Source organism: Drosophila simulans, chromosome 3L, assembly GCF_016746395.2.
Source record: "Drosophila simulans strain w501 chromosome 3L, Prin_Dsim_3.1, whole genome shotgun sequence".
NCBI classification, from domain to species: domain Eukaryota; kingdom Metazoa; phylum Arthropoda; class Insecta; order Diptera; family Drosophilidae; genus Drosophila; species Drosophila simulans.
Genome location: NC_052522.2, coordinates 13,193,671 through 13,217,526, shown reverse-complemented (window position 1 = coordinate 13,217,526; position 23,856 = coordinate 13,193,671). Strand labels below are relative to the sequence as shown.

General features: G+C 43.1%; 6 protein-coding genes across 9 annotated transcripts; 5 read left to right on the top strand and 1 right to left on the bottom strand.

The window, feature by feature from the left end:
* Nucleotides 1-5,007: 5,007 nt before the first annotated feature.
* On the top strand, nt 5,008-5,795 carry LOC6737953 (tetratricopeptide repeat protein 36 homolog). The gene is made up of 3 exons (XM_016169639.3): nt 5,008-5,377; nt 5,432-5,607; nt 5,663-5,795. Exons 1-3 carry the CDS (start codon nt 5,068-5,070, stop codon nt 5,732-5,734), a joined length of 558 nt encoding a protein of 185 aa, XP_016031704.1. The 5' UTR covers nt 5,008-5,067; the 3' UTR covers nt 5,735-5,795.
* A 206-nt stretch (nt 5,796-6,001) lies between these two features.
* Nucleotides 6,002-7,131, top strand: LOC6737952. The gene has a single exon (XM_002084735.4). It carries the CDS (start codon nt 6,117-6,119, stop codon nt 7,119-7,121), a length of 1,005 nt encoding a protein of 334 aa, XP_002084771.1. The 5' UTR covers nt 6,002-6,116; the 3' UTR covers nt 7,122-7,131.
* Nucleotides 7,132-7,256: 125 nt separating this feature from the next.
* LOC6737951 lies at nt 7,257-8,296 on the top strand. The gene has a single exon (XM_002084734.4). It carries the CDS (start codon nt 7,511-7,513, stop codon nt 8,189-8,191), a length of 681 nt encoding a protein of 226 aa, XP_002084770.1. The 5' UTR covers nt 7,257-7,510; the 3' UTR covers nt 8,192-8,296.
* An 889-nt stretch (nt 8,297-9,185) lies between these two features.
* LOC6737950 (protein bric-a-brac 2) lies at nt 9,186-15,345 on the top strand. Of its 4 annotated transcripts, none has more exons than XM_016169641.3 (5): nt 9,186-9,315; nt 11,523-11,667; nt 12,229-12,552; nt 12,619-13,676; nt 13,751-15,345. In XM_016169641.3, exons 2-5 carry the CDS (start codon nt 11,554-11,556, stop codon nt 14,202-14,204), a joined length of 1,950 nt encoding a protein of 649 aa, XP_016031701.1. In that variant the 5' UTR covers nt 9,186-9,315; nt 11,523-11,553; the 3' UTR covers nt 14,205-15,345. The 4 variants fall into 4 exon arrangements, with proteins under 4 accessions (XP_016031701.1, XP_016031702.1, XP_016031700.1 ...); XM_016169642.3 differs by having other exon boundaries at nt 9,196-9,315; nt 12,622-13,676; XM_016169640.3 differs by lacking the exon at nt 9,186-9,315 and having other exon boundaries at nt 9,571-11,667.
* LOC6737949 (actin-interacting protein 1) lies at nt 15,108-18,764 on the bottom strand. The gene is made up of 7 exons (XM_002084732.4): nt 18,604-18,764; nt 18,144-18,265; nt 17,416-17,506; nt 16,963-17,226; nt 15,843-16,897; nt 15,632-15,782; nt 15,108-15,565 (listed from the first exon to the last, which is right to left on the bottom strand). The coding sequence occupies exons 1-7, from the start codon at nt 18,635-18,637 to the stop codon at nt 15,456-15,458; spliced, it is 1,827 nt and encodes a 608-aa protein (XP_002084768.1). The 5' UTR covers nt 18,638-18,764; the 3' UTR covers nt 15,108-15,455.
* A 351-nt stretch (nt 18,765-19,115) lies between these two features.
* LOC6737948 (GPN-loop GTPase 2) lies at nt 19,116-20,288 on the top strand. The gene has a single exon (XM_016169644.3). The coding sequence runs from the start codon at nt 19,174-19,176 to the stop codon at nt 20,095-20,097; it is 924 nt and encodes a 307-aa protein (XP_016031699.1). The 5' UTR covers nt 19,116-19,173; the 3' UTR covers nt 20,098-20,288.
* The last annotated feature ends 3,568 nt before the right edge of the window (nt 20,289-23,856 follow it).

Genomic DNA, 23,856 nt, shown 5'->3' with positions numbered 1-23,856 from the left:
CAGGGAACTGATGACTTAAAAAGAATAGAAAAACTTAAAGAGTTAATTTTAAAGAAAACCCACCAGCTGGATGAAATGGAATACATAGAAAAAAGCCACCATATAAAAAAAGAATTTCTAATTAATTACGGGCTTGCTATCGTCGTGGTGCTCTTCATTATCTTATGGTGCACGTTAAACGATCGAAGGTCGAGTCCTTCGATTATCCCACCCTCAATGGAATTACAAGTTTCGCAGAGCACAGTTCGCCAGATGTCTTTGAACGAAAGGCTTACGACGGAATCCGTGGATTCCGGGAATCCACCGCCATACGCCATAGCTCTACATATGCCGAAACAAACTCCGGAGATAACGAGCGAACAAATTCCAAAGGACGAGGCGCCTCCGCCATCATATGACAGCATACAAATCGAACCATAAATACAGTGAATTTCGATCACATGGGTATGATCACGAAGGTCTTGATTAGGTAAAATAACCTATCCTGTTTTTATTAGCATACAATAATTTTTTATGAATATCTACATATCTACATATATACATATATATATCATATATCCCATCCAACTGTAGACTTAGAATATGTATTACATATTATGTAACACCTATTCTTATGGAAATATATATTTAGTTGATCGTATGAACTCAAATTTAGTATTTGGCTTCGAACTTAAGTGCAGTTATTAGGTGAATTTTTAAAAAATTCGATCTCAGGGTAAATATACATATAAGAAAGGCTTATCATCGAAGCCAAACGGAAACTGACACATTCTACATTATTATACCCATTACTTATAGAGTAAATGGATTATTCGATTTTTTGAAAAGGGATTGAGCCTCTGGGCTCTTATGTGTTCTTATGTCTTAACAGTATGCTCATATTTGTATGATTAATGGGTATAAAATAACCTTCGAGGAATAGAAAACGCTTATCAGGAACACCAAATTCTGAGCAAAGCATATTCGAAATTAGTAATTTAAAATCACTCAACTCGAAAGGTTGTCAATGTTGCGGCCGGCTAATTTTGTTTTGTACGCGTCTATTATGTGGACTTCGTATGTCCTGGCTTATTACGATAGTAATGAATGTTCAAAATGTTTGAAATCATATAACGAAATTGATAACTGTGTAAAAATACAAGACCTTAAAAACGATATAAACTCAAAAATCGAAGGAATGAAAGGCGATATGCTAATTTTTTGCATTTTCGTAGTCATCTACATTGTTGGCTTCTCTATTGTAGGGTGCTACAACTTGAAGGATTCAAGTTCAAGACGCACTGCAGCACCACGATTGCCGGTATCAAGAATGCGTACCACACGGGAACAAATCCCACAGCACGAAGTTCCTCCGCCGGCATATGGCCAGCTTGTATTTTAAAGCATTAATAAAGATGCGATGCATTTAAGAATATTTTTTGGCAATGCTCTACAATCAGTACTTAAGAGGGGATTTCCAATAAAGATATGTAAAACAATATTTTTTATTTTGTTTATTTTGAAAATAACATGGTGAGAAATTCTAATTTATTTTATTTTAGTTCATAGCCGAGTTCAACTTATCGTCGTTAAATTCTATGAGTGTGCTTTAAAAATGTATCCAATTGTTGTTAGAAAATCTACACACATGCTAACAAATTTTAATCCCAAGAGTACAGAGAATCCATAATTATAAAAATAAAAAAGAGTTGAACTGAAGCAGAAATAGTTTGTCGATAAGGGCCATCTGGCGATCTTAAGAATTACTAAAGAAAAACTATAACTAGATCTTGGAGGCCATATGGAAATCTATCAGAAATGCGTTAAGATGAAATATTTCAATATATATATATATATATATATATATATATATATATACAGCTGCGGTTAAAATAATAGCACTACTGCAGGTGGAAAGTTGATTTCCTAAAAAAAGGTATTGAATGTTTATTTTTTTTTAAAGTCTGATTGCATGAATAATAAGTACCATATGTTGTCTCTCTAAGCAAGAAATGTTGACTCTCTCAATGTAACGGTTCTTTTTATTTTTGGGCACTTTCTGCAAAAGGGCTCTAAATGAGGCGGTAACAAAAATAGCACTGACCACGTTTTTGCTGAATAAAATTAATAGGAGTGATTGCTTTGGGTTTTTTTTTCGACATATTTTGAAAAAAGGAGTTGCATTAAATGTTTTAATTGAATTTTTTTCAAAAGAAGACCAAAAATTTTTCTAGTTATGGGTCGGGGAAAGCATTCTACCGTCGAAAAAAGGAATTTGATTAAAAACATGATCTCTGAAGGTAAAACCTACGCTAAAATGGGACGGTTTTTTGGTTTTTCAAACAAAATGATCCGCAACGCACTTCTGTTTGTCGAAAATAACGAAAAACGTGGAAGAAAGCCCTCTATGTCCAACGTGGAGATCAAGCGCTTGGTTCGGCAAAGCAAGAAGGAGCCTTTTAAGCCGGCGACGGAACTGAAGAAGGAGCTCCAGATAGCTGCAAGCGTGGAAACAGTTCGCAAACACTTAAGACAAAACAACCTTAATGTGTGCAGTCCCAGAAAAGTCCCGCTTTTGACTGTGAAGCATGTGGCAAAGCGAATCGAATATGCCAAGATACGCAAGGACTGGCCTGTAAAGAAGGGGCGCCACATTTTGTGGTCAGATGAGAGCAAAATTGTTTTTTTTTTTGGTGGGAAAGGGTCTCGTTCTTATGTTCGGCGTCCACCATGAGCTGAATATAATCCTCGCTTCACCTTTAAGACGGTAAAGCACGGGGGATCACACATCATGGTATGGGCGTGCTTTTCATACTATGGAGTAGATCCGATTCATATGATTCAAGGCATCATGGATCAGCACATTTACACAGATATCCTGGAAAATGTGATGGCGCTATATGCCGAGGATGAAATGCCGTTTTTTTGGACATTTCAACAGGATAACGACCCAAAACACACGAGCAAGAGAGCTCGAAAGTGGTTTGAGCAGAAATCGATCCGAGTAATGAAATGGCCTGCTCAGTCACCCGACTTGAATCCAATCGAAAAACTTTGTGCGAACGTAAAAAAAGGTTTCTGAAGCCAAACCCAACAATAACGAGGAACTTTGGATTCATGGGAGATCGAGGATCAAGGATTCATGGAGCAAAATTCGTCAAAAACGGTACCAGGACTTGGTGGACTCTATGCCAAGAGGATGCGCAGCTGTCATTACCTACAATGGTCACGCAACCAAATATTAATATTCTTTAAACATAGTTCTTAAGATATAATCCATTTGTTGAACTCTTATTATATTTTTTGATTTAGTTTTAGCAAAATACGAGAAACAGTGCTATTTTTGTTACCGCCTAAATTTGAAGGTTTTTTTTTGTTTTACCAATTATTTTAAAAATATCCATTAGATCTGTTACAAATTTTATTATTTCGATTGAAAATCATTGTAGTATTTAAGATTAGTTAAAAAAATTATGAAAAAATTTCAGAAAATAGAGAAACGATGGGGCAAACACGAAATTACATATTATGTAACACCTATTCTTATGGAAATAGATATTTAGTTGATCGTATGAACTCAAATTAAGTATTTGGCTTCGAACTTAAGTGCAGTTATTGGGTGAATTTATAAATAATTCGATCTCAGGGTAAATATACATATAAGAAAGGCTTATCATCGAAGCCAAACGGAAACTGACACATTCTACATTATTATACCCATTACTTATAGAGTAAAATGGAGTATTCGATTTTTTGAAAAGGGACTCTGGGCTCTTATGTGTTCTTATGTCTTAAGATTAATGGGTTTAAAATAACCTTCGAGGAATAGAAAACGCTTATCAGGAACACCAAATTCTGAGCAAAGCATATTCGAAATTAGTAATTTAAAATCACTCAACTCGAAAGGTTGTCAATGTTGCGGCCGGCTAATTTTGTTTTGTACGCGTCTATTATGTGGGATTCGTATGTCCTGGCTCATTACGATAGTAATGAATATTCAAAATGTTTGAAATCATATAACGAAATTGATAACTGTGTAAAAATACAAGACCTTAAATACGATATAAACTCAAAAATCGAAGGAATGAAAGTCGATATGCTAATTTTCTGCATTCTCGTAGTCATCTACATTGTTGGCTTCTCTATTGTAGGGTGCTACAACTTGAAGGATTCAAGTTCAAGACGCACTGCAGCACCACGATTGCCGGTATCAAGAATGCGTACCACACGGGAACAAATCCCACAGCACGAAGTTCCTCCGCCGGCATATGGCCAGCTTGTATTTTAAAGCATTAATAAAGATGCGATGCATTTAAGAATATTTTTTGGCAATGCTCTACAATCAGTACTTAAGAGGGGATTTCCAATAAAGATACATAAATTTATGTATGTATTAAACAATATTTATTATTTTGTTTATTTTGAAAATAACATGGTGAGAAATTCTAATTTATTTTATTTTAGTTCATAGCCGAGTTCAACTTATCGTCGTTAAATTCTATGAGTGTGCTTTAAAAATGTATCCAATTGTTGTTAGAAAATGTACACACATGCTAACAAATTTTAATCCCAAGAGTACAGAGAATTCATAATTATATAAATAAAAAAGAGTTGAACTGAAGCAGAAATAGTTTGTCGATAAGGGCCATCTGGCGATCTTAAGAAATACTTAAGAAAAACTATAACTAGATCTTGGAGGCCATATGGAAATCTATCAGAAATGCGTTAAGATGAAATATTTCAATATATATATATATTTGTAAGAAGTTTTCATTTAGAACTCGCCACAGAAATACACTATTAATATTTTGTTCACGTTATATTAAATATTTAACACGATTAAAATGTTAATTCTAATCAACTAAGATATAATACTAGAATGTTTGATTGCTTTGATTTTAAGAGGCAGTGAATAGCAGATATTCACAGTTGATAAACACGACTATAGCGATATATCTTGTTTCGAATATGTTTTTCTCCGCTAACTGAACAGGTTGGACGACATCATTTGCATTTCGTTCTCCCGCAACTATTTTGTGTGTTTCCAGCTCAGTTTGATCGAGCCAATAAAGTAAACAACATCGTAGCATGCCTCAGGCCAATCTTAAGTTAAGTCCCCATGATCAGCAGGTGCTCGATTCCATTTTCAATCCCCTCGAGCTTAGCAGCCTACAGACAAATAACTTAATTCCCGCTGAATCCGACCTCAAGGATGTGGAGCCGGACACCCAGGCCATCAAAGCTTCCAGGGAACTGGAGCTAAGAGCCATTGGCTTATCCGAAAGCGGGGATCTTGATGGAGCCCTGGAGCTATTTCAACAATCATTAAATCTAGCCCAAAGGGCTTCCGTGCTAAATAACCGTGCACAAACTTTACGCCTGGCCAAACGTGATGAGGGTTAGTAAGAGAATGTAAACGGTTATGAATTCATTCAGATATTCCTGTTTATAGATGCCCTCGATGACCTAAACAAAGCCCTGGAACTTTCCAATGATCAGCAGACCCGCACCAAGTGCCACGCCCACTGTCAGCGAGGTGTCCTATATCGTAAACAGGATAATTTGGAGGCGGCTCGTGCCGACTTCGAGGCAGCAGCCCAGTTGGGCAGTAAATTCGCCAGGGAACAGGTTATTGATATAATAATTACGCAATAAATTACATCTAATACGGTTCTCGTTTCAGCTGGTGGAAATCAATCCATTTGCAGCTCTCTGCAATCAAATGCTCCGTCAGGCATTCGATCAACTCAAGTAGCAAGTTATGCAGTTGAATTTTTATGAGTTACTGGATTATTAATAAACAAAATTAATGAAATGAGAAAATAATGAATGAAATGAGAAAACAAACTCAAACTCTTTTGTTAAATATCAAATTATAAAAAGTTCAATTTTTAACTGGAAAATATTTGGGATTCAATACGATACGATCTTATTGATTTTTGATTACTTTTCAATGTTTGGTTTGCATGTAAGGAAAGAGATCAGATCCCGTTTTGCCTAAAGCTTCATTGTTAAATAATATTAAGCATAATTTTTCAGTATAATTTTGTAGCTCCCGAAACAATAACCCACGTTCTTTGTTTTTATATTTGTTTCTTTTTCTTTTACATCTTTTGTTTTGATCGATTCTCGTGGCCATGAAACGGGCATCGATGGGCACATCGCGCAATTTTCTCCGCGAGAACCGGATGATGGTGAGCCAGGCGTCTCCAAACTACCAGATGCCCACCGCCTCCTCCATGGCCAGATGCTGCGGCCCAGTGAGGTTACTTTTGGCCGCCACCCAGCGGGGCTTGAATGGCGGAACAGGGGCAAAAGTTGTTCCCAGTCAACGGAAGCTATCCGAGAAGCAGATTCAAACGGAGGACATCAGCGATGAGCGGTTTCTCAGTGCCGCCCTGCTCAAATGCTCGGAGAAGACGCATACCAACTTGCAATCCCGCAGCGAGGGCGACGATCCAGTGGAAGGCAGAGGAGGACAGTTTCTCGACGAGAGGCTACATCTGCGACGCACTGCGTCCAATTTTGAGCTGGGCAAAATGCCGGAACAACGCGATGGCTATCAGCCGGGGCAATACACAATGCACCGGCCGTTAGCTAACACGTTCGGCATTTTGCCCGGCGGTTTAAATTACCTGGACAACTGTTTCTCCTCCAGTCGAAAACAGGATGATGAGGCATCCATTTGCTCGCAATCCCTCAAGGCAAGTTCTCCAAGGGTCCGCCAAATGGACATTCCCGAGATGGTGGATGTTAACCCAGACGATATACTAAGCTTACACTCGCAAGAGTCCTGTGCAGAGCTACCAGTTGTAGAGGTCCAACGGAATGAAGCGGAGGTTCAACCGGCGGAGAATTCCCAAACGGAGGATTCCCAGCCAATTCTGCTAAACAGTGAGCAGAGAATGATGCTTATGGATGCCGTTCGTAAGCGGCAAAATCAATTGATTGCGGAATACAACCGTTTGCCACTTTCCGTGGGCACATTGCGAGTCCGGAATCTCAAGAGACAACTGGAGCAGCAATTGGATGTGTTGGACTACGATCTCAGCAGGCTATCACTGGCGAATGTGTATTTGAAGCAAGAGTCACAATTTGGAACAATCGCTTATCAAAAATTGCCAACAAATATAAATGCTTAGCTAACACCAATTATTCTCAATATTGCTTCGAAAGAATTCTAAAGGTTCACTTAAAGTTGATAGGTAAATTCTTTGGAAAATTTGATACAAGGCATACTTTTATTTATCTAATATTATGTTGTAACTAATAAGTAAAAAGTACCACTCTTTGCTTAGAGTATAAATACCTAAAAGTATTTACCTTGGTACTGCCTTATCATGGCAACTAAGTCAATGGACGCCCTTGACATAATTATTGGTAGAAAGATAAAAATTGGCAACATGTTATTTAGAAAGATATCAACTACAAGTGCAATGATAAGGGTTTCGCAATGAAGCTTGAAAATTGCCATAAATAGGGTTCGCCAAACCTCAACTGTATCAATAAAGTGAACCAACTGAATAGCACCATGTCATTTAAAGTATCTTTGCTCTGTCTGCTGATCCTGGCAGGATATCTCACTTCAATTGAAGCCGAAGTTTTCCCGCAGTGCGCGAATGCTCCATTAGATACCTTTGTCATGGCCATCGAAGATTGCGCTTCGTACATCTATTGCAATGGAGAGGACTCCTTCCGAGACAGCTGCCCCGAGTCCACCTACTTTGACGATCGAACCCAAGAGTGTGCCTTTGATGATGAGGGTGTGTGTTTAAGGAACTCAGACTCAGTCCAGACCGAGGAGCAGCCCGATAAGCAAGTTACTGGTGAGGAGCAGAACGGGATCGAAGAAACCACTCCCGTTGCAACACCGCCTTCTGAATACGCCTCTACAGGATCTGCGGACTCTTCTACTTTACAAGCTGATCCGACAACAACCCCTACAGAATCAATTCCTTCAGTGACTGAGCCATCGACTACATCTGATAAGCCATCCTCCCCATCTGCAAAGCCTTCCACTCCAGCTCAAGAAAGACCGCACTGCGACGCCTCCGGAGATGGTGACCATCCTCATCCTCAGAGGTGCGAGTACTACTACAGGTGCCTCAGCGGCTATCTGACCATTGCGAGGTGTCCTTACAAATATGGCTGGGACCTTCCCACAAAGCAATGCAAGCCGATCAGCGAGGCTCAGTGCTTTACTCAAAACTAATCAAAACATTTTATGTACTTCTATTTATTTTTCCAATCTACATTTAATGTAAGTTCTTAAGATGATGCTTAAACTTGAATCATGATCAAAGTAAATAAATAATTTCCTGTATGCACTTTGTTCTCTTTCTTGAAGTGTAAATTCCAATCACATGTGAATTTGCATTATCAGTCAACTAGATTTGTCGCAGTGGTACTTTGACATTTAACGTACGTTTTATGTAAGGAATTATCCTTGAGTGAAGGGCTTATATACACATTGGGCTATTTACAGCCTCCAAGCTACGCGGCTGCTAACCCAAATCGAGGTGCGCACAGATGACAATAATAAATAAGTATTTGTGGCATTTTAATGAATTGAAAAGTGCATAATGAAGGTGCTGGGTGCCCGATGGCCAACGGCGTCTCCATCTGGCGGTTCCATTTGTATTTGTCAGGCATAATTCACAAATCCAACGCTCAGGTATATGAATTTATTTTCGGCGGGCAATTTTCGAACGGCGGCAACTGCTGTCGCCGCTTCCACATTTTATTGCAAATTAATAATGCACACGATCCCGCAACAGCAGCAACCGCAGCAACCGCAGCAGCCGCTGCAGCAGCAACAAATTCCTCCGCCTGTCGGCCAGTCGTGTCAATTGTGTCTAGTGGCGGAGTGGTCGCAGTTCCTGATTATGATGATGATGATGCCCTCATGATGATTTGCCACTGGCAAATGTTTTGATTAACTAACTGCGGGGCAGCCAATTAATTTTTGGCCAAGAGGCTGCACACTGATCGCGAGTACAAAACCGCTGAGATTTCTCTTCGCTGCGCCGATGCGGGCTGCTCATTAATTAAAGAACATGGAATCGAGCGACAAACGGATCCGTCCGACATGCTGAGAGCCAAATTCGAATCCGCTAAACAAATGGCAACAGCAGCAGCAACAACATTTGGGCCAACAGCAACACCAACAGCAACAGCAGCAGCAGCAGCTACAACACCAACAACAGCAACACGAGATAGAGGAAAATTGTCAAGAGATGGACATTCGAAAAATAGAAAATCTCCAACTAAACCGAAAGAATTGAAACATTTTCGGATTTTTTCATTTCAGATGCGAGCAGCAAACGGTTAACAAAGGTGCACACGCTTGTCCCGTCGCGAAAATCGCGAAAAGGGAAAATTCGTAACGGACGCGGGGAAAATGGCATTAGCAAAATATGTGTGAAAAATCAGAAAAAGAGAAAAATAAATAAAAACAAGAATGTGAAGGATTCGTCTAACGAGAATTCAGTGAAAAACATAGAAGCGAGTGATTAACTTATTCAAGTAAATTGTGTAATGTTCGCTGAGAGCTCAAAATATGGGATCTTCAATGTGAAAGATAGATAAAAAACAAACTGTGTGTCATAAAAACACTACATAAAATAACATGAGTGGATGGAAAATATTAAATTTGATGATCGCCACGAGCATCGCATTAGCATAAAAGAAGTCACTTCGAGATCCTCCACCATAAGGGTTAGCCATAGAGCTCTATTATTAGACCTCCCCAGGGGCAGATATGCTGGGCCACTGGATTATGCGTGATTCACAGCCACATATAGACCGCTGATCGTGCGAATTCTATATTGAAATTCAAATACCTCTCGGAAAAAAACAGCGTTGACATCAAATTTATGTTCGCCACAATTCATGGAACAAATGAAAGTTAAACAACAATAACAAAGGCAACGCGCGAAGGCTTAAGTATGATTTTATTTTCTATATCAACGAGGCGTATGAGTGATTATGTGTAAAATATTACGCATCAACGGAATAGCTTCGAAGTGAGCCAAAGCTAAAGCCAAAACCAAATCCAAATCGAAATGAAAACGATTGCGAGGTGCTTTGGAATGAATTGCCATGGATGACAAAAGGCAGGCACTTGGACAACAAATCAAAATAGACAGCATGGCGAGAGCGTTTAGCACAGATCTTTATTTTTTGGATGGCTATTTAAAACAACAGCCAGAGGACGGTGCAGGAGAAGGAGGTGCCGAGCTGAAAGGCTGAAAAACTAATTTCGGAAAATCAAGTAAAAACTGAGCGAAATACCAAAGAGTTACGGAAAAGAAGGCTGCCTGACTGTCACGACAACACTTTCTTGTGTGAACGAGCGCCAAAAAGGCCGCGCCGCTCCTCCTCCGACCCTCCATCACGAGTCGCCATCCACCCCAATCCCCATCCCTCCAATCCCATAGCCAGGCATCCATTGTACCCCATCAGGCGAGGCAAGGCAACCTCCACCATCCATCGTCTCTCAATAGAGAAATGCTTAGATGCGATTCTCAGTCCCATGTGCACACATAATGGAATGAAGAAAATTCCGTCGTCCAACAATTGCACGCTGGGCTAGCTAAAGTGCAAAGAAAACCAAAAGACTCGGACTTGTCACTTCGCTGCGGATTTGCATTGGCCGGGCTGCCTGTTTTTGGGGGGCCTCCAATGGTCGTCGGTGCAGCAGCAGCAGCAGCAACAGCATAGACCGAGAAATCCCCAAAATCCCCCACATACCGACATACCCAACCCAGCTTCCTTGGACTAGCTTCTTATAAATAGCCCTCGGACAAAAGTGTGAACCGCCCGCCCGCCCAGTGCATCATCACATGCGATCCGAACAATGGAAATTGCCAAATTTATAGTGTACCCAGAAACCCACAGCGGCACTGCGATCAGATCGCCCAGGCCAGGCCAGCCAAGGAAAACTTATTTTATTTAAATAAATTTAGTTTAATTGCCAGCAAAGAACACAAATAACACTGGCCGTGTCTGTGCGTCTCTGTGTGTGTGTGTGTGTGCTGTTTTATTGTAATTCCGATTTGTCAACTGGGCACTCACCGAAACGGCCGAGTAAATCAGCCCGTTGACTTGGTCATCAAAACAGAGAGGAGTACTCGACAATCCGGATACCTTGGAGGAGCAGGCAGCCATCTAAAGATGGATCAGGCTGTCATTAAATCAAATTATGCCGTTTCCCGGTCCCCAATGACAAACAATCTCCGCGACCCGCAAGATTGCGCATAACGGGGCGTATGAGTAATAAGCCAACTGCTACGACATAATACGTATACGCCTCGTGGTGCAGACGCTCTTCTAGGCGGCCAAGAAGAGCAGACACGAAAAGTGTGTGTGACAAAACGCTCAATAAATAAACAAACCAAAATGCAAACAAACAAATTATGAGAAACGAAAACAAAGAAGCCAAGTAGGCTGGGGCAAGGCGAATAAAATTTGTTTACCTCTACGACAGCCGACATCTTGCACATTCACTAATTGCATTTACCCCCTTCCCCCTTCCGTTGCAGCTGGTCCATGTGATCCAAACCCAGATGAATTATGGAACATGTAAATAGCACTAATGCCAGACAACCGCAGCATCATCATTTTGATCAGCAGCTGCAGCACAATGACAGCCAACAGCAGTTCTGCCTGCGATGGCACAACCATCAGGTGAGATCCTCCAGATCAAATCCATTTGAATTTTTATTTGTGGGGCTAACATGTTCAACATTACCTGATAAGTAAGATCCATTAAAATGGACTGGACATCGTTCAGTGAAGCGAGCAGGCCGAAAGCAAAATGTCGCCGCATCTATATATAGGATCCATCTATCCAAACACATTCCCCTATACGTACAGATTCACACATAGTTTTCCGCATTTTCATATAGTGACAATTTTTGTGTTTCGGCCCAAAGGGTGTACTGTGGTGAAAGCGGGGCAGCGGTGAAACAGGCTGTCCAAAATAGCAAAGCAGCCAAATGGACAAAGAGCAGTGAGGAGGGGTGTTGAGTGTGTGTGTCACATAAATGAACAGATTCGTGCAATTGCCAAAATCCAAAGAATTTCCACAGCGAGTAAATCGAAAAGTTGGAAAGCAGCTGCAGCCAACCCCTTTCCACTGTTTCACCACAGACACAGCATCATGGGGCCCAGGAAATTGTATTTTTATGATCGTGTGACCCACTTATGAGCACTTGTCACATCCCCATTCCCTCTGATCCCTTCCAGACCAGTTTGCTGAGCACCCTGCCCATTCTGCTGGACCAATCCCATCTGACGGATGTGACCATTTCGGCCGAGGGACGCCAACTGCGGGCCCATCGCGTGGTACTGAGTGCCTGCAGCAGCTTTTTTATGGACATCTTCCGGGCTCTGGAGGCCAGTAACCACCCAGTTATCATTATACCAGGGGCCAGCTTCGGCGCAATCGTTTCACTGCTCACATTCATGTACTCCGGCGAGGTGAATGTATACGAGGAGCAGATTCCGATGCTGCTCAACCTGGCCGAAACACTGGGCATCAAGGGACTGGCCGATGTCCAGAACAACAATGTGAGTACCCCAAGACCAGGATCTAGTTAGATAATTCAAATAATTGAAATAACTCACAAATCCAAGCAGTTACCAAAAACAGCGAGAACTGGAGGTGGCTCCTACATGGATACGGCGAACGAGAAGTCCTCTGAGTTTGAACGTCCCAGCACACCCTCGCCCACGCCCACTCCCACCCTCACGCCCTCCCACACGCCCACTCCAAGCCATCCGATCCCCCTGCCCCAGCTGCCCAGTGCCGCACTTAACACCCCTCTTCTGGCCAACAAACTGGGATCGGTGAACTCCAGTGGAATGGGCACCACGCCCCTGGAGAATCTCTTCAAGTCGCTGCAGTTCTACCCCAGTCTGCTGCCACAACCACTGAACTTCTCGCAGACGGCGCTCAACAAGACCACTGAGCTGTTGGCCAAGTATCAGCAGCAGTGCCAGCTCTACCAGAGCGGGATGCAGGAGGATCAACTGGAGACGGACTGTTTTGGCCCCAAGAGGCTGAAGGGCGACAGTCCGCCGAAGGAGCTCAGGCGACTGGAAAAGAGCCTTTTAAAGAATCCAAAATCCTCCTCGACGACCAACAGTAGCAGTAGCAAGTCGCCGCAGGAATGCTCCATCCCGAATCCCATTGTGGCCACTTCGCCAGTAACTCTCGCTCCCCCGACCATGGCACACTTTTCACCTCAGTTGCCGGTGGTCAAGTGCTCCTCGGCCAGTTACCCCAGCGCTCTCGGCCAAGGTCAACTCTACAGTAGTAAGCCACCACTTTATAGTGCAGCAGTCACGCCGACTGCCGCCCAGCAGGCGGCGCAGATGCACCATCACCCGCAAACCGGGCCATCGCCCTACATCTCGGCCGAGGATCACGCCAAGCTGCAGCTCCACATCGAGCAGTATCAGCGGGAAGCGGCAGCAGCAGCGGCAGCGGCCGCCGGCGGAATGGCGCTGGTCAGCGCCAAGTCGGAGCCCAATCTGCTCTCGCTGAGCGCCGACCGCGACAAGTCGCTGGCCACCGCACCCATCAAGCCGCCGTCCAACTCGAAGCTCTATGCCACCTGTTTCATCTGCCACAAGCAGCTGAGCAACCAATACAACCTGCGCGTCCACCTCGAAACCCATCAGAATGTTCGGTAAGTGCTCTAATTTTAATTGTTATAAAACAAAAGGAGTCACGTTTGGAACTTTTACTTTTCATTTCCATCAGGTATGCCTGCAATGTCTGCTCCCATGTGTCCCGCAGCAAGGATGCCCTGCGCAAGCACGTTAGTTACCGACATCCTGGGGCGCCATCGCCATGTGAAAACGAGGCTCGCCGGAAAAGGGTCTCCAAGTTGGCAGCGACTACTGTGCCTACTTCCACGGCCATGTCCATGAGCGCCAGTCACACGGTTACCAGTGGTGATGTGGGTCCAGCTCCAGCGACCACGCTTGGATGTTCGGGTCAGGAGGCAAGGAATCCGTACCTCTTCCTGCCCAATCAATTTCAGATGGCTGCTGCTGCAGCAGCCGTAGCAGTGGCCGAATCCTCGCCAGCTTCTGGTCAGCCATCGCTGGACTTGGCACACGAGGCGCCACCGAGCATCAAAAGTGAGCGAGAGCCACCGGCGGCGAGCAACGGAGAGGCGACCGGTGTGGAGGCATCGGCGTCAACTACCTGAGGAAAATGTTTTTGAATATTTTTGATTTGTTCAACTCACCACACAAACACGCACACAGACACAAGGAGTACGCCCACCCATGCACATGCATATTGTTGGGCGACCAATAAGTTGGTGGAAAAAAGGGCTGACCCCTGACCCCAATCAAAGGTGGTGGAATCTGCTTCAATTTTAATTTTTCAAAAATATTTAATCGGCAAGCTTAAAAGCAGATCAATTGATTTTGAAAATTCAAATTTTCATATTCAAAATGTTCTTTTGTATTGAAAGTATGTTTGAAATATCTCAAATTCAAGCTTTGCTTTTTCTAACAAAGATTTGTATGATTAATTACGTTCTTCGTCGATATTTGACATCTAGCCCTATTTACTTTACCACTAAGTTTGATCGGATTTTTGGACAATGTACGAGGGTCCAATTATCATCACCCACTCATGAGGTGCCCAACATCAATATGCCAACTTTTAATCCCACCGAAACCAACGTCTTAGACCCGGCTGTGATAATTAGCGCAATTCGTTTTTCGTCTTCTGCACTCGAGCGCCTTTCTAGCTATCTTAATTTATGTACTTACGTTTAGCACAATTTACGTTTATTTTTTCTGAAACTTTAGCAACCTCCGAGGCTCTCAAACTGCAAGTTACAAACACAATCCTTTCGCTTTCACGCTCTCTCACAAGCACACGTCCACACATTCTAGTAATCTAAGCCAAGTTTTTATAAATATTGTAATTATACACCTGAACACGCACACACACTTGCACACAAAAAGACAGGGTGAAGACCTACCAAACCAAAAAAACACAATTTTCAAAGGAATAAATGTTTAAGAAGCCAAAGAAACTGTGCGTGTTTAGCTAATTTTCCCGATCGCAACCAAATGGAGAAAAGAAAACGGCGAGCTATGCAAAAACTAGTATATTTCATTTCATAATACAATAATTTATGTACGCTGGCGTACTTTACATATCTTTGTGTTTCCTTTCGTAGTTCGTAGTTTCAGTAGTATAAAAATTGTTTAAAAAACACATACGAAAATGATAGTGGGGCAAACTAGTTGAATATCCATGATATGATGATTAGCAAACACTTTTGGCTTAAAATTAAAGACATGACATGAGGTGTGCGGGGAGGTTGGGGATAGACATAAATAGCTAAATGTAAACTGTTGCACTTAAATGAAATGAAGCCAGGGCGCTGCTGGCTGCTCTCCCTGGATAAGTATAAAAATATTCTTCACGGCCGGTGCATTTAAATGCTTTCCACGTGCCACACCTTGGTGTTGCAGTCCTGTCCGGTGGAGATCACAGTGTTGTTGTCCAGCCAGACCAACCGAGTGATTTGCGACTGCGGATGGGCATCTGAAGTAGCAGAAAACCATATGTCAGACATCGCTTAAAGCTTAATACACCTTTTTAAATACTTACTCTTGATGATAGTATGTTTGGCCGGATTGGCCACGGACCAGATAATGATAGTAGTGTCCAACGATCCACTAGCCACCAGCAGCGAGTTGGGCGACCAGGCGACCGTATTTACACGAGCGCTGTGGAAGCCCCACTCCTTGTTGTGTGCAGGCTATGAAAGTACATCCGATTAGTAAAGAAATGAAAATAGACATTTATGTTTACTTAATACCTTGTACTCCTCCACTGAGTAGAGCACCACCTTGCGATGGGCATCGCAAGCCACCAAATACTTCAAGTCCGGCGAGTAAGAAACATCCGTGACAGCTCCCAAGTGATCCAGCTCCACCTTGGGCTCCAATACTCCGCCCTTCAGGGTGTAGATGTGCAACTTTTGGTCATCACCGCCGACAGCCACATCGGAAGTGTCCGCATTAACGGCAATCGAGCTGGCCTCGTACTTGATGGGCAGCGAAAAGATCTTCTTCTGGTCCTGCACAAGAGTCAACTCCTTGATGCAGGCCAGTGCAATGATGTTCTCGTTACGCAAAATGGCCAAGCCACGAGGCTGGCAGTTAAGCTTCACCACATAGTCCGTGTAGGAGTTGCCCTCCACGCTGAACTGGCGAAGGCTGTCGTCGATGCCACAGGTATAGACAAAGTCACCCCAGGCGGCAATGCCGTTGATCTGGTTTCCGTGTCCAGTGCCCGTGATGCGATCGTTGGTGCCGCTTCCCGAGTTCCAGTTGGTCACCACGCCATCGTGGCTACCCGTATAGATGGTGCTGCGGTCATCGCTCAGTCCCAGCACGGTGATGGGCTTGTTGTGGCCCTTCACCACACGCAGCGGTTTCGAGGGATCCGCCACATTGAGGTAGGTGATCACGCCCGAAAGCGAGACGGTGATTAGGTTGTCTCCTTGCCACAGGCAGGACACCTGCTGGTCGTCCACAGTGGTGCCCATCACAAACTCGCTAACCAGCTCGCGCGACTCCACTGTCCAAAGGCGGCAGGTCTTGTCGCCGGAGCAGGTCAGCAGTTGGGTGCTGTCTGGTTTCCAGGCCAATGCGTAAACGCCGCCCTTGTGGGCAGGAGAGCCAAATTCACCCACCAGTTCAGAGCTGGTACCATCGTACAGGAAGACTTTGCCATCAAAGCCGGCAGAGGCGAAGAATTTGCCATCGGGCGAGTAGCGCACAGCCTGGACGAAGCGAGAGTGATCCTGCTTGGTCATCTTGAACTTGAACGGGGGTCCCTCGAACACGGCGATAGTATTGTCTTCGCTGCCTGTAAAAACAAGTGTGGGTGTAAGTTTATTGCATTTCGGGACTATTGCTCGTATGGGAACTCACCCGTAACAATGCGGAATGGCCTGGCTGGCCGGAAGTCCGCCGAGTTAATAGACTTAGACTGTCCGCTGATCTCGCCCACAGACGTGCCGGTTTCAGACATAAAGACATGACCGAAACGTTCGCGTCCCTCGCCCACGGCCACGATGCGCTGATTGTCTGGCGACCAGCTAATATCCTTGATGGGTCCTGCAATAGGCTGGAACTCATTCTTAAGCAGGTGCTCTTTGTTGACCGTGTCCCAAATGCGAATCTTGCCGGAGGCGTCTGGTGAGAAGAGGAGAAAGCCAAATAAATAACATTGCTCGCTTCAAAACCGCAGATAAGATAAAGAAACCGCTCCAAATAAGGAAATGCTAATCATTGGCCATGGCGTGACTCATGGTGGTCACGATTTTTATGCTCTGCTACCGCAAGCCGGGTGCTCCAAGTGTGAAATTGCTGGGCGAGACTTACCGCCAGATGCAATATAGAATCCGCTGGGCGAGTACTTGGCCACGTTCACTGCACACGAGTGCTCCGTGTAGACATCGGCAATGGCTGGATTCTATGGTGCGGTAGAAAGGGAAAAGCATACATACATATTTTAGAGACACTCTTGGCAAATTAAAATAAATGAATGGTAAATGGTCTTGGGATCCTAAATATGAACATAGGTGTTTTGTTTTGAAGTTGTTATATATGTTTCCTTCATTAAAATTTCTTTCTCCAGCACCTAAAAACACTTTTGGTGGAAGATTCCTCTCCATCTCTTAGGCATTAAAGATACCATAGAAGTGGCGGGATTATCGGGACAAAAGACAAAGAAACATGGGAATATTTTGAATTTGTACTGATTCAATGAGTGAAAGATAGGCAAACACATACATAGCTGCTATGAAGAATCACTTTGACCAGATGAAAACATCATAATGATGATGCGTGGGCGGCAAACAAGAAATTTATCTGTGTGCCAGTCTGTGTTTTGCCGGTTGGCCTGTGGAATGGGAATCTGTGTTTTGCGCCTTATATACCGTACACATATATATATAAATAAATATAGAACAGCTGCCCGAAAGCCAGAAAGCACACACAAACTGGCAACAGAAAATGCAGCCTGTCCAAAAATAAAACACCATTTGGACGTAAATGCCATGGATTTATGGCAGGAGCGGAGCAGCAGGCTGCAGCATATATCAGCTTACCTCGATGTTCCTGATGATCACAGAGTTTCCATTGGTGTACAGGAAGTTCTTGCCCTTGGGATCGGCACCCAAAACGATGGGTTGGCCGCGTTGGGTGCGCGGCAGAGTTGCGTAGATGTTTTCTGCAATTAAGCGATTATTTCGATTAGAAATGGGCTGTGACTGCTACTCAGATAACGCCGGCAAAATTGGAGTGGGTGGAAAATAGGGTGCGGCTTCGTTTTTGGGGAGCGAACGGGAATGGGGTCGCTCCAACGGCTCCTCCCCCGCCCCCTCAACTGCTTAAAAAGGTCTTTCATATGCAGCTATGCCCTTTTATGGGCATAATCACGGCGCTTCCGGCGATTGCTTTCTGCTTTTACCGTTTTTCGCCTGTTGACTCATCCCCCTCTCTACGTATCACATTCGGAGTGGGATCGGATTCATGACTGCAGTTTATCTCTGTGGGATTCCAACTCACTGTTTTCGTACGCCGGTGGTTGGGGTTGTGCCATTGTGGTGTTTTCTCGGTGCTCCTGAAGCCTTTACTAATTAGTGCGAAATTCCGCGGATAAATGAAAACACCAAACTCAAGTTCGCCGACGATTAGTGGTGGGCTAAGATCGATGTGGGCACCACCGTCGTAATCGATATTTTATTCTTTGCGGCCTATCAACTTTGGGCTGCGGTTACCCATCTCTAACCGCGAATTAAACTAGAGGGAATTTTAAATTAAATTACATTTCATTTTATAAACTGTTAACATTCCTTTAAAAATAAAGAGTTCTATGTGTTACAATAAAAGTATCAATTAATATACCGTAATAAAACCGATCGAAACCAAACCAAACTTTATTTCTTGGACATGGACTTATTATTTTCATACTTGTGTTAAGAAAAATTAAAATTTCACTATTTATTATTATCTAATATACTAAGTTGTATATTTTTCAAGAACTATCTAAATATCGATAAGTGGCGCCAAATAAATTAATCGGTATCTGTTGTTCCCCACCTCTACAATTGTTTACGTTTTTCACTTTTCGCAAGAATGATGCAAAGATTTCCGACGCAGGCGGCCGTGGAGAATCCACGTTATGGACAGCTGATCATAGGGCCTCCTGGTTCTGGGAAAACCACCTATTGTGCCGAGGCCCTTAAGTTCTATCGCGAACTAGGCCGTCAGGTGGGCGTTGTGAATCTGGATCCAGCTAACGAAAACATGTCCTACGAACCGGTGCTCAGTGTGATGGAGCTAATCACTGTGGAGGATTGTATGGAGCACCTGAAGCTGGGACCAAACGGAGCTCTAATGCACTGCTCTGAGTATCTGGCCGAACATTTGGAGGATTGGCTGTTGCCGGCACTGCGCAAACTGAGCGCCACCCACAACTACTTCCTGTTCGACTGTCCCGGTCAAATTGAGCTATATACCCATCACAACGCTATGGCCCGGGTTTTCGAGCGTTTGGAACGTGAAAGATATAGCCTGGTTACTGTTAACCTCATAGATTCCCATTACTGCTCGGAGCCAGCCAAATTCATTGCCACTTTGCTGATGGCATTGAACACCATGTTGCGGATGAGTCTACCGCACGTGAATGTGCTTTCCAAGGCCGATCTACTAAAAAAGCACGAGACCAAGTTGCACTTCAACGTGGACTACTATACGGACGTCCTGGACCTCAAGTATTTGCTGGACAAACTGGACGATGATCCCGCCATGCGCAAGTACCACAAACTGAATGCAGCCATCTGCTCCATGGTGGAGGACTACGCCCTCGTTTCATTCCAACTGCTGGACGTCTTCAGCACGGACAGCATGCTCCGCTTGCGCAATCACATCGACAAGGCTAATGGATACGTCTACAAGGCAGGCGAGGAGCAGACGGTCAACTCACTACTAGCCTGCGCCGTGGGTGCAGAAACTGAGGCCGCTCGTATGGAGCATGATGTCCAGCCCTATATGGAATAAAAGTACTGGGATTAATCGAAAATAGCCTGTGATAAGATTCCCTGCGAAGGAAAAAGGCTTTTGAGCTAAAATATAAATATATGGAACCGAGTACTATGGAACCTTATATATAGCAGCCAATCCGTTTTTGTCTAACCACATATTTTTAAGAGGATAAATAAATTGCAATACGCTAGCATGGTTGATAATCACTTGAGGATCTACTAATCGGAAAACACCAAGAGAACTCTACATTTGAACTTTGCAAAATCCAGGCCACCACTAGATGTCGCTGCAAACGTTGTAAATAATGGTAAGATGTATGTAAAATTTTACAGAGGAACATAATTTTGAATTAAGAATTATTAAATTTAATTTAATAAAAAAATACAACAAAAAATCAATTTGTCATTTAGGTTTTTGGGCTTTGTTGGCTTTTTTAGAAAATATGTCAAACGGAGAAAATTGTATTTATATAAATTATGATTTTAAAAATATCCTTTGCTAGGCGAATAACAATTGACAAATGAACTAACCTAAAATATTATTACAGAAACATATACTAAACAATAACTAATTGTATAAGAACAGGTATGAATTTTGCAGTCTGTTAGATCTCATAAAATAGACCCATGTACATATTTCAGTAAATTGGTTAGACTTTAATACAACAGTGAATACATATAACTCCCTTAGTGTCCTTTTTAGCATATAAAAACCCAAAGTTCAGCTTGTGTCGAAAAGGATCTGCATCTGAACCCTATACTTTGATTTAACTAAAAGCAAAGCCCTCGTTAACATAAATAAAAATTAATTAAGTCCGAGGCGCGTTGTTTTGCGAGATAAGAGCTGGAACGACCGGTGAACATCTCGTGGCAAGCTGCAAATTGTGGCACGTGCACCGCAAAACGGGATCGCTATAGACTCCTATACCACGTCCAAGTCGTGAGCACTCGGGGGCTCCGTCTTGCAGGCACGGGCAGACGAGTTGGGATATAAAAAAGCACCAGGAGTCGCTACTTTTAAGCCGATTCGTGAATACCCTTTTGTGCGTAACTTTTATATGATTTAGTAAAAAAGTTTTTGTTTAAAAAGCAGCCAAGTTATGCCAATTTACTCTTAGTCTTAAATCCAAATATGAATTTATAGATCTTCGTAATAGATGTTAAAATAATACGCTTAAGGATTCAAAACTCTTCAGGGCTGAAAAACATTAAACAGTTTTAAGGATTGTATTGGATTCCTCACCAAAGAAGGGGTTTTACAACAAGTCTCGAATAATATATTTGCTGTTTAGCATTGATTATAAAGATATTTAAAAGCCCTCTGCTTAAGCTGGTGACTCCTCTTTGTAGGGCATAAGAAAACAGCGGCAAAAACGAAAACAGTTATTAAATGCAGCAGGCTCTTGTCAGATTGCAGCAGGCTGGCTGCCAATTCCCCAGTCCCCATTCCCATTCCCAATCCCAATCCCCCAAAGCCCCGATCCCCTTGACCGCAAGCCAAATTAAAATAAACGAAAGTGGTTTCGTGCCAGGACGAAGTGAGTGGGGCTCGGATTCGTTTTGCCTTTGCGATTTGTGTAAAGCAGCGGGCTGCGGTTTCTTGTTTTTTTGGCACACGCTCTGCAGGATAATTCGTCGCGTCCTCAAAAGCCATAAGTGCGATCCCCTGCGATGTAAGCGCGTCAGGCTAAACAGTTAAGCGACCTGGCTTGTAAGAGCGCTATTTGGTTTTGCTTTCCAGGCCAGTCCTGGCTACGATTGCGGTCAAAAGACGCGCGTCCTGTTCCCGAAAAGCAGGTGCACACCAGCACCGGCAGTCGGAGAACAAATGTGCCAGCTAAGCAACCGGAAAAAAATAAAGGAGTTTCGGCTCTGTGGGTATAGGACTAGCAGATGACCTAGAAAACACGATATAAGTACAGAACTATTAACAAGAATCCCTAAATGTATTCACTTGAATTTAATCCATTTAACACTTTATAAGGGATTTATAAATGAATGTTTTAAACCTTTTCAAAAAAAAGACATCGACAGAAAACGGGATGGATAGGATAGCGATTTTCATATCAATTGGCCACATATCATTTCCTATCACTCCCCTCATACGCTTGCTATTCCCATCATACCCCAACGATACCCTGTGCGCCCCCATTCCCTATTATTACACGGTATAAATGCCTAAAAAAGAGCCCAAGTCAAGTGGGCATCTAGATACGCGTAGAATTCCTCCTAGGGAGAATCGAACTCGGCGAGGGAATACACAATATTTGATTGATCTTTTTACATACTCGAGAGAGAAGGGCGAGATATGGGCAGATTGGCGGGCCCATGTGGAGGATAGGAAGTGAGCCGCCGATCCGAAACCCAGATCGTAGGTAGGCCGTGTATATCCTGCGTATCCTGCGTCAGTTGTGCTGAAGCCGCAGCAAGAGGAGTAAAAATGCCATATGCTGCACTTGAAGCGCAGGCAGCAACCAGCAACCAAAGGCATCGGCCAAATCATTAACTTAAGGTTAACGGTTGCCCCTGCTGCATTGTCTTCATCCCCGAAACAAAAAGCGGAACCAAATGCTCAATCTTGACCGGAACTGTAATTTGATCGAACCCGCGCACAGATATTAGATACGATAAGATCTTCCAGCAGCAGCAGCTTTTTCCTGTCCAAAATTATAAACTAAGCTCCACTAGATCGAGATTCTTGAAAGGAACCTCTTCGGGTTATTCACCCGACCGATCGTATGATCGCCCAACAGTTGCACATTTTTGGGTCCTTTTTTTCGTATTTTTTTTTTTTGTTTTTCCCTGGCTGTTGCTCATTTCTTGCCTTCCCTTAGAGCTGACTACCTTGTACCTGAGTTCCTGAATCGCCTTTCGGGTTTTGGATTCGGGATCGGGGCGCGTGCCTGCTGTCGTCGTCGTCTTCGGTGGGTTTTAAGACCTCAGGTTCGGTGTATCTGTATCTGTGTATCTGTATCTGCAGCGAGCACATGACGCTGCTCACCTCTGTGTTGGCCCTTTGCTCTCTGTTGGCTTGAGTTTACTGGCTTAAACTGTAATTCAGGCCGCTGCTTATGCAAATATTTTGATCTTATGCCGAGACGAGAACAGTTGGAAATCAACCGGATGGGAAAGTAGTATAAAAAAGCTCAAGGAGAAGATCGGGAATTTTTTTGTTTTGGAAAAACCGTTCTTAACCACAGGAATACTCGATTTTGTGCATTGTATTTCGAAAATAAGTTATACAAGTAGATAGTGAGGAAGTAGACTTAGTGAATGAACTGAGGGATTAAGGTACGGAATGAAATACACTGATTTTTTGGATTTATTAAAATATTATCTCGGCTTGAACTTTTAAACTTTTTCTATTTGTGACTTAACCGATTCGGGAAGCCGAGCAAACTCATAAATCAGCTCCAGCATTTCCCCCTTGCTCAAGTGTGTTACCATCGTTCATATGAGACGCGTTGACACTTATGAATTGCTTGGCAATTTAAGCGACATGACACCCACTACCACTAAAAAAACACAAAAAGAATCTGCACAGAGATTAAAAGTACGATTCCAGTATGCTGCTATTAAAAGTCTATAGAATATAAAAAAATAAAAGGTTCTTTCGGAATAAAAAATTTCGAATTAGATGTTAAACTTAAAGGACTTACATTCTTTTTTGGAAAACAGGGAACGAAATAACTAAATATATATAGGTATTGTGTACCAACCATTAGGGTTAGAAATAGTTTATAAAATAGTGCTATAAAATCTATGTTACTTATTC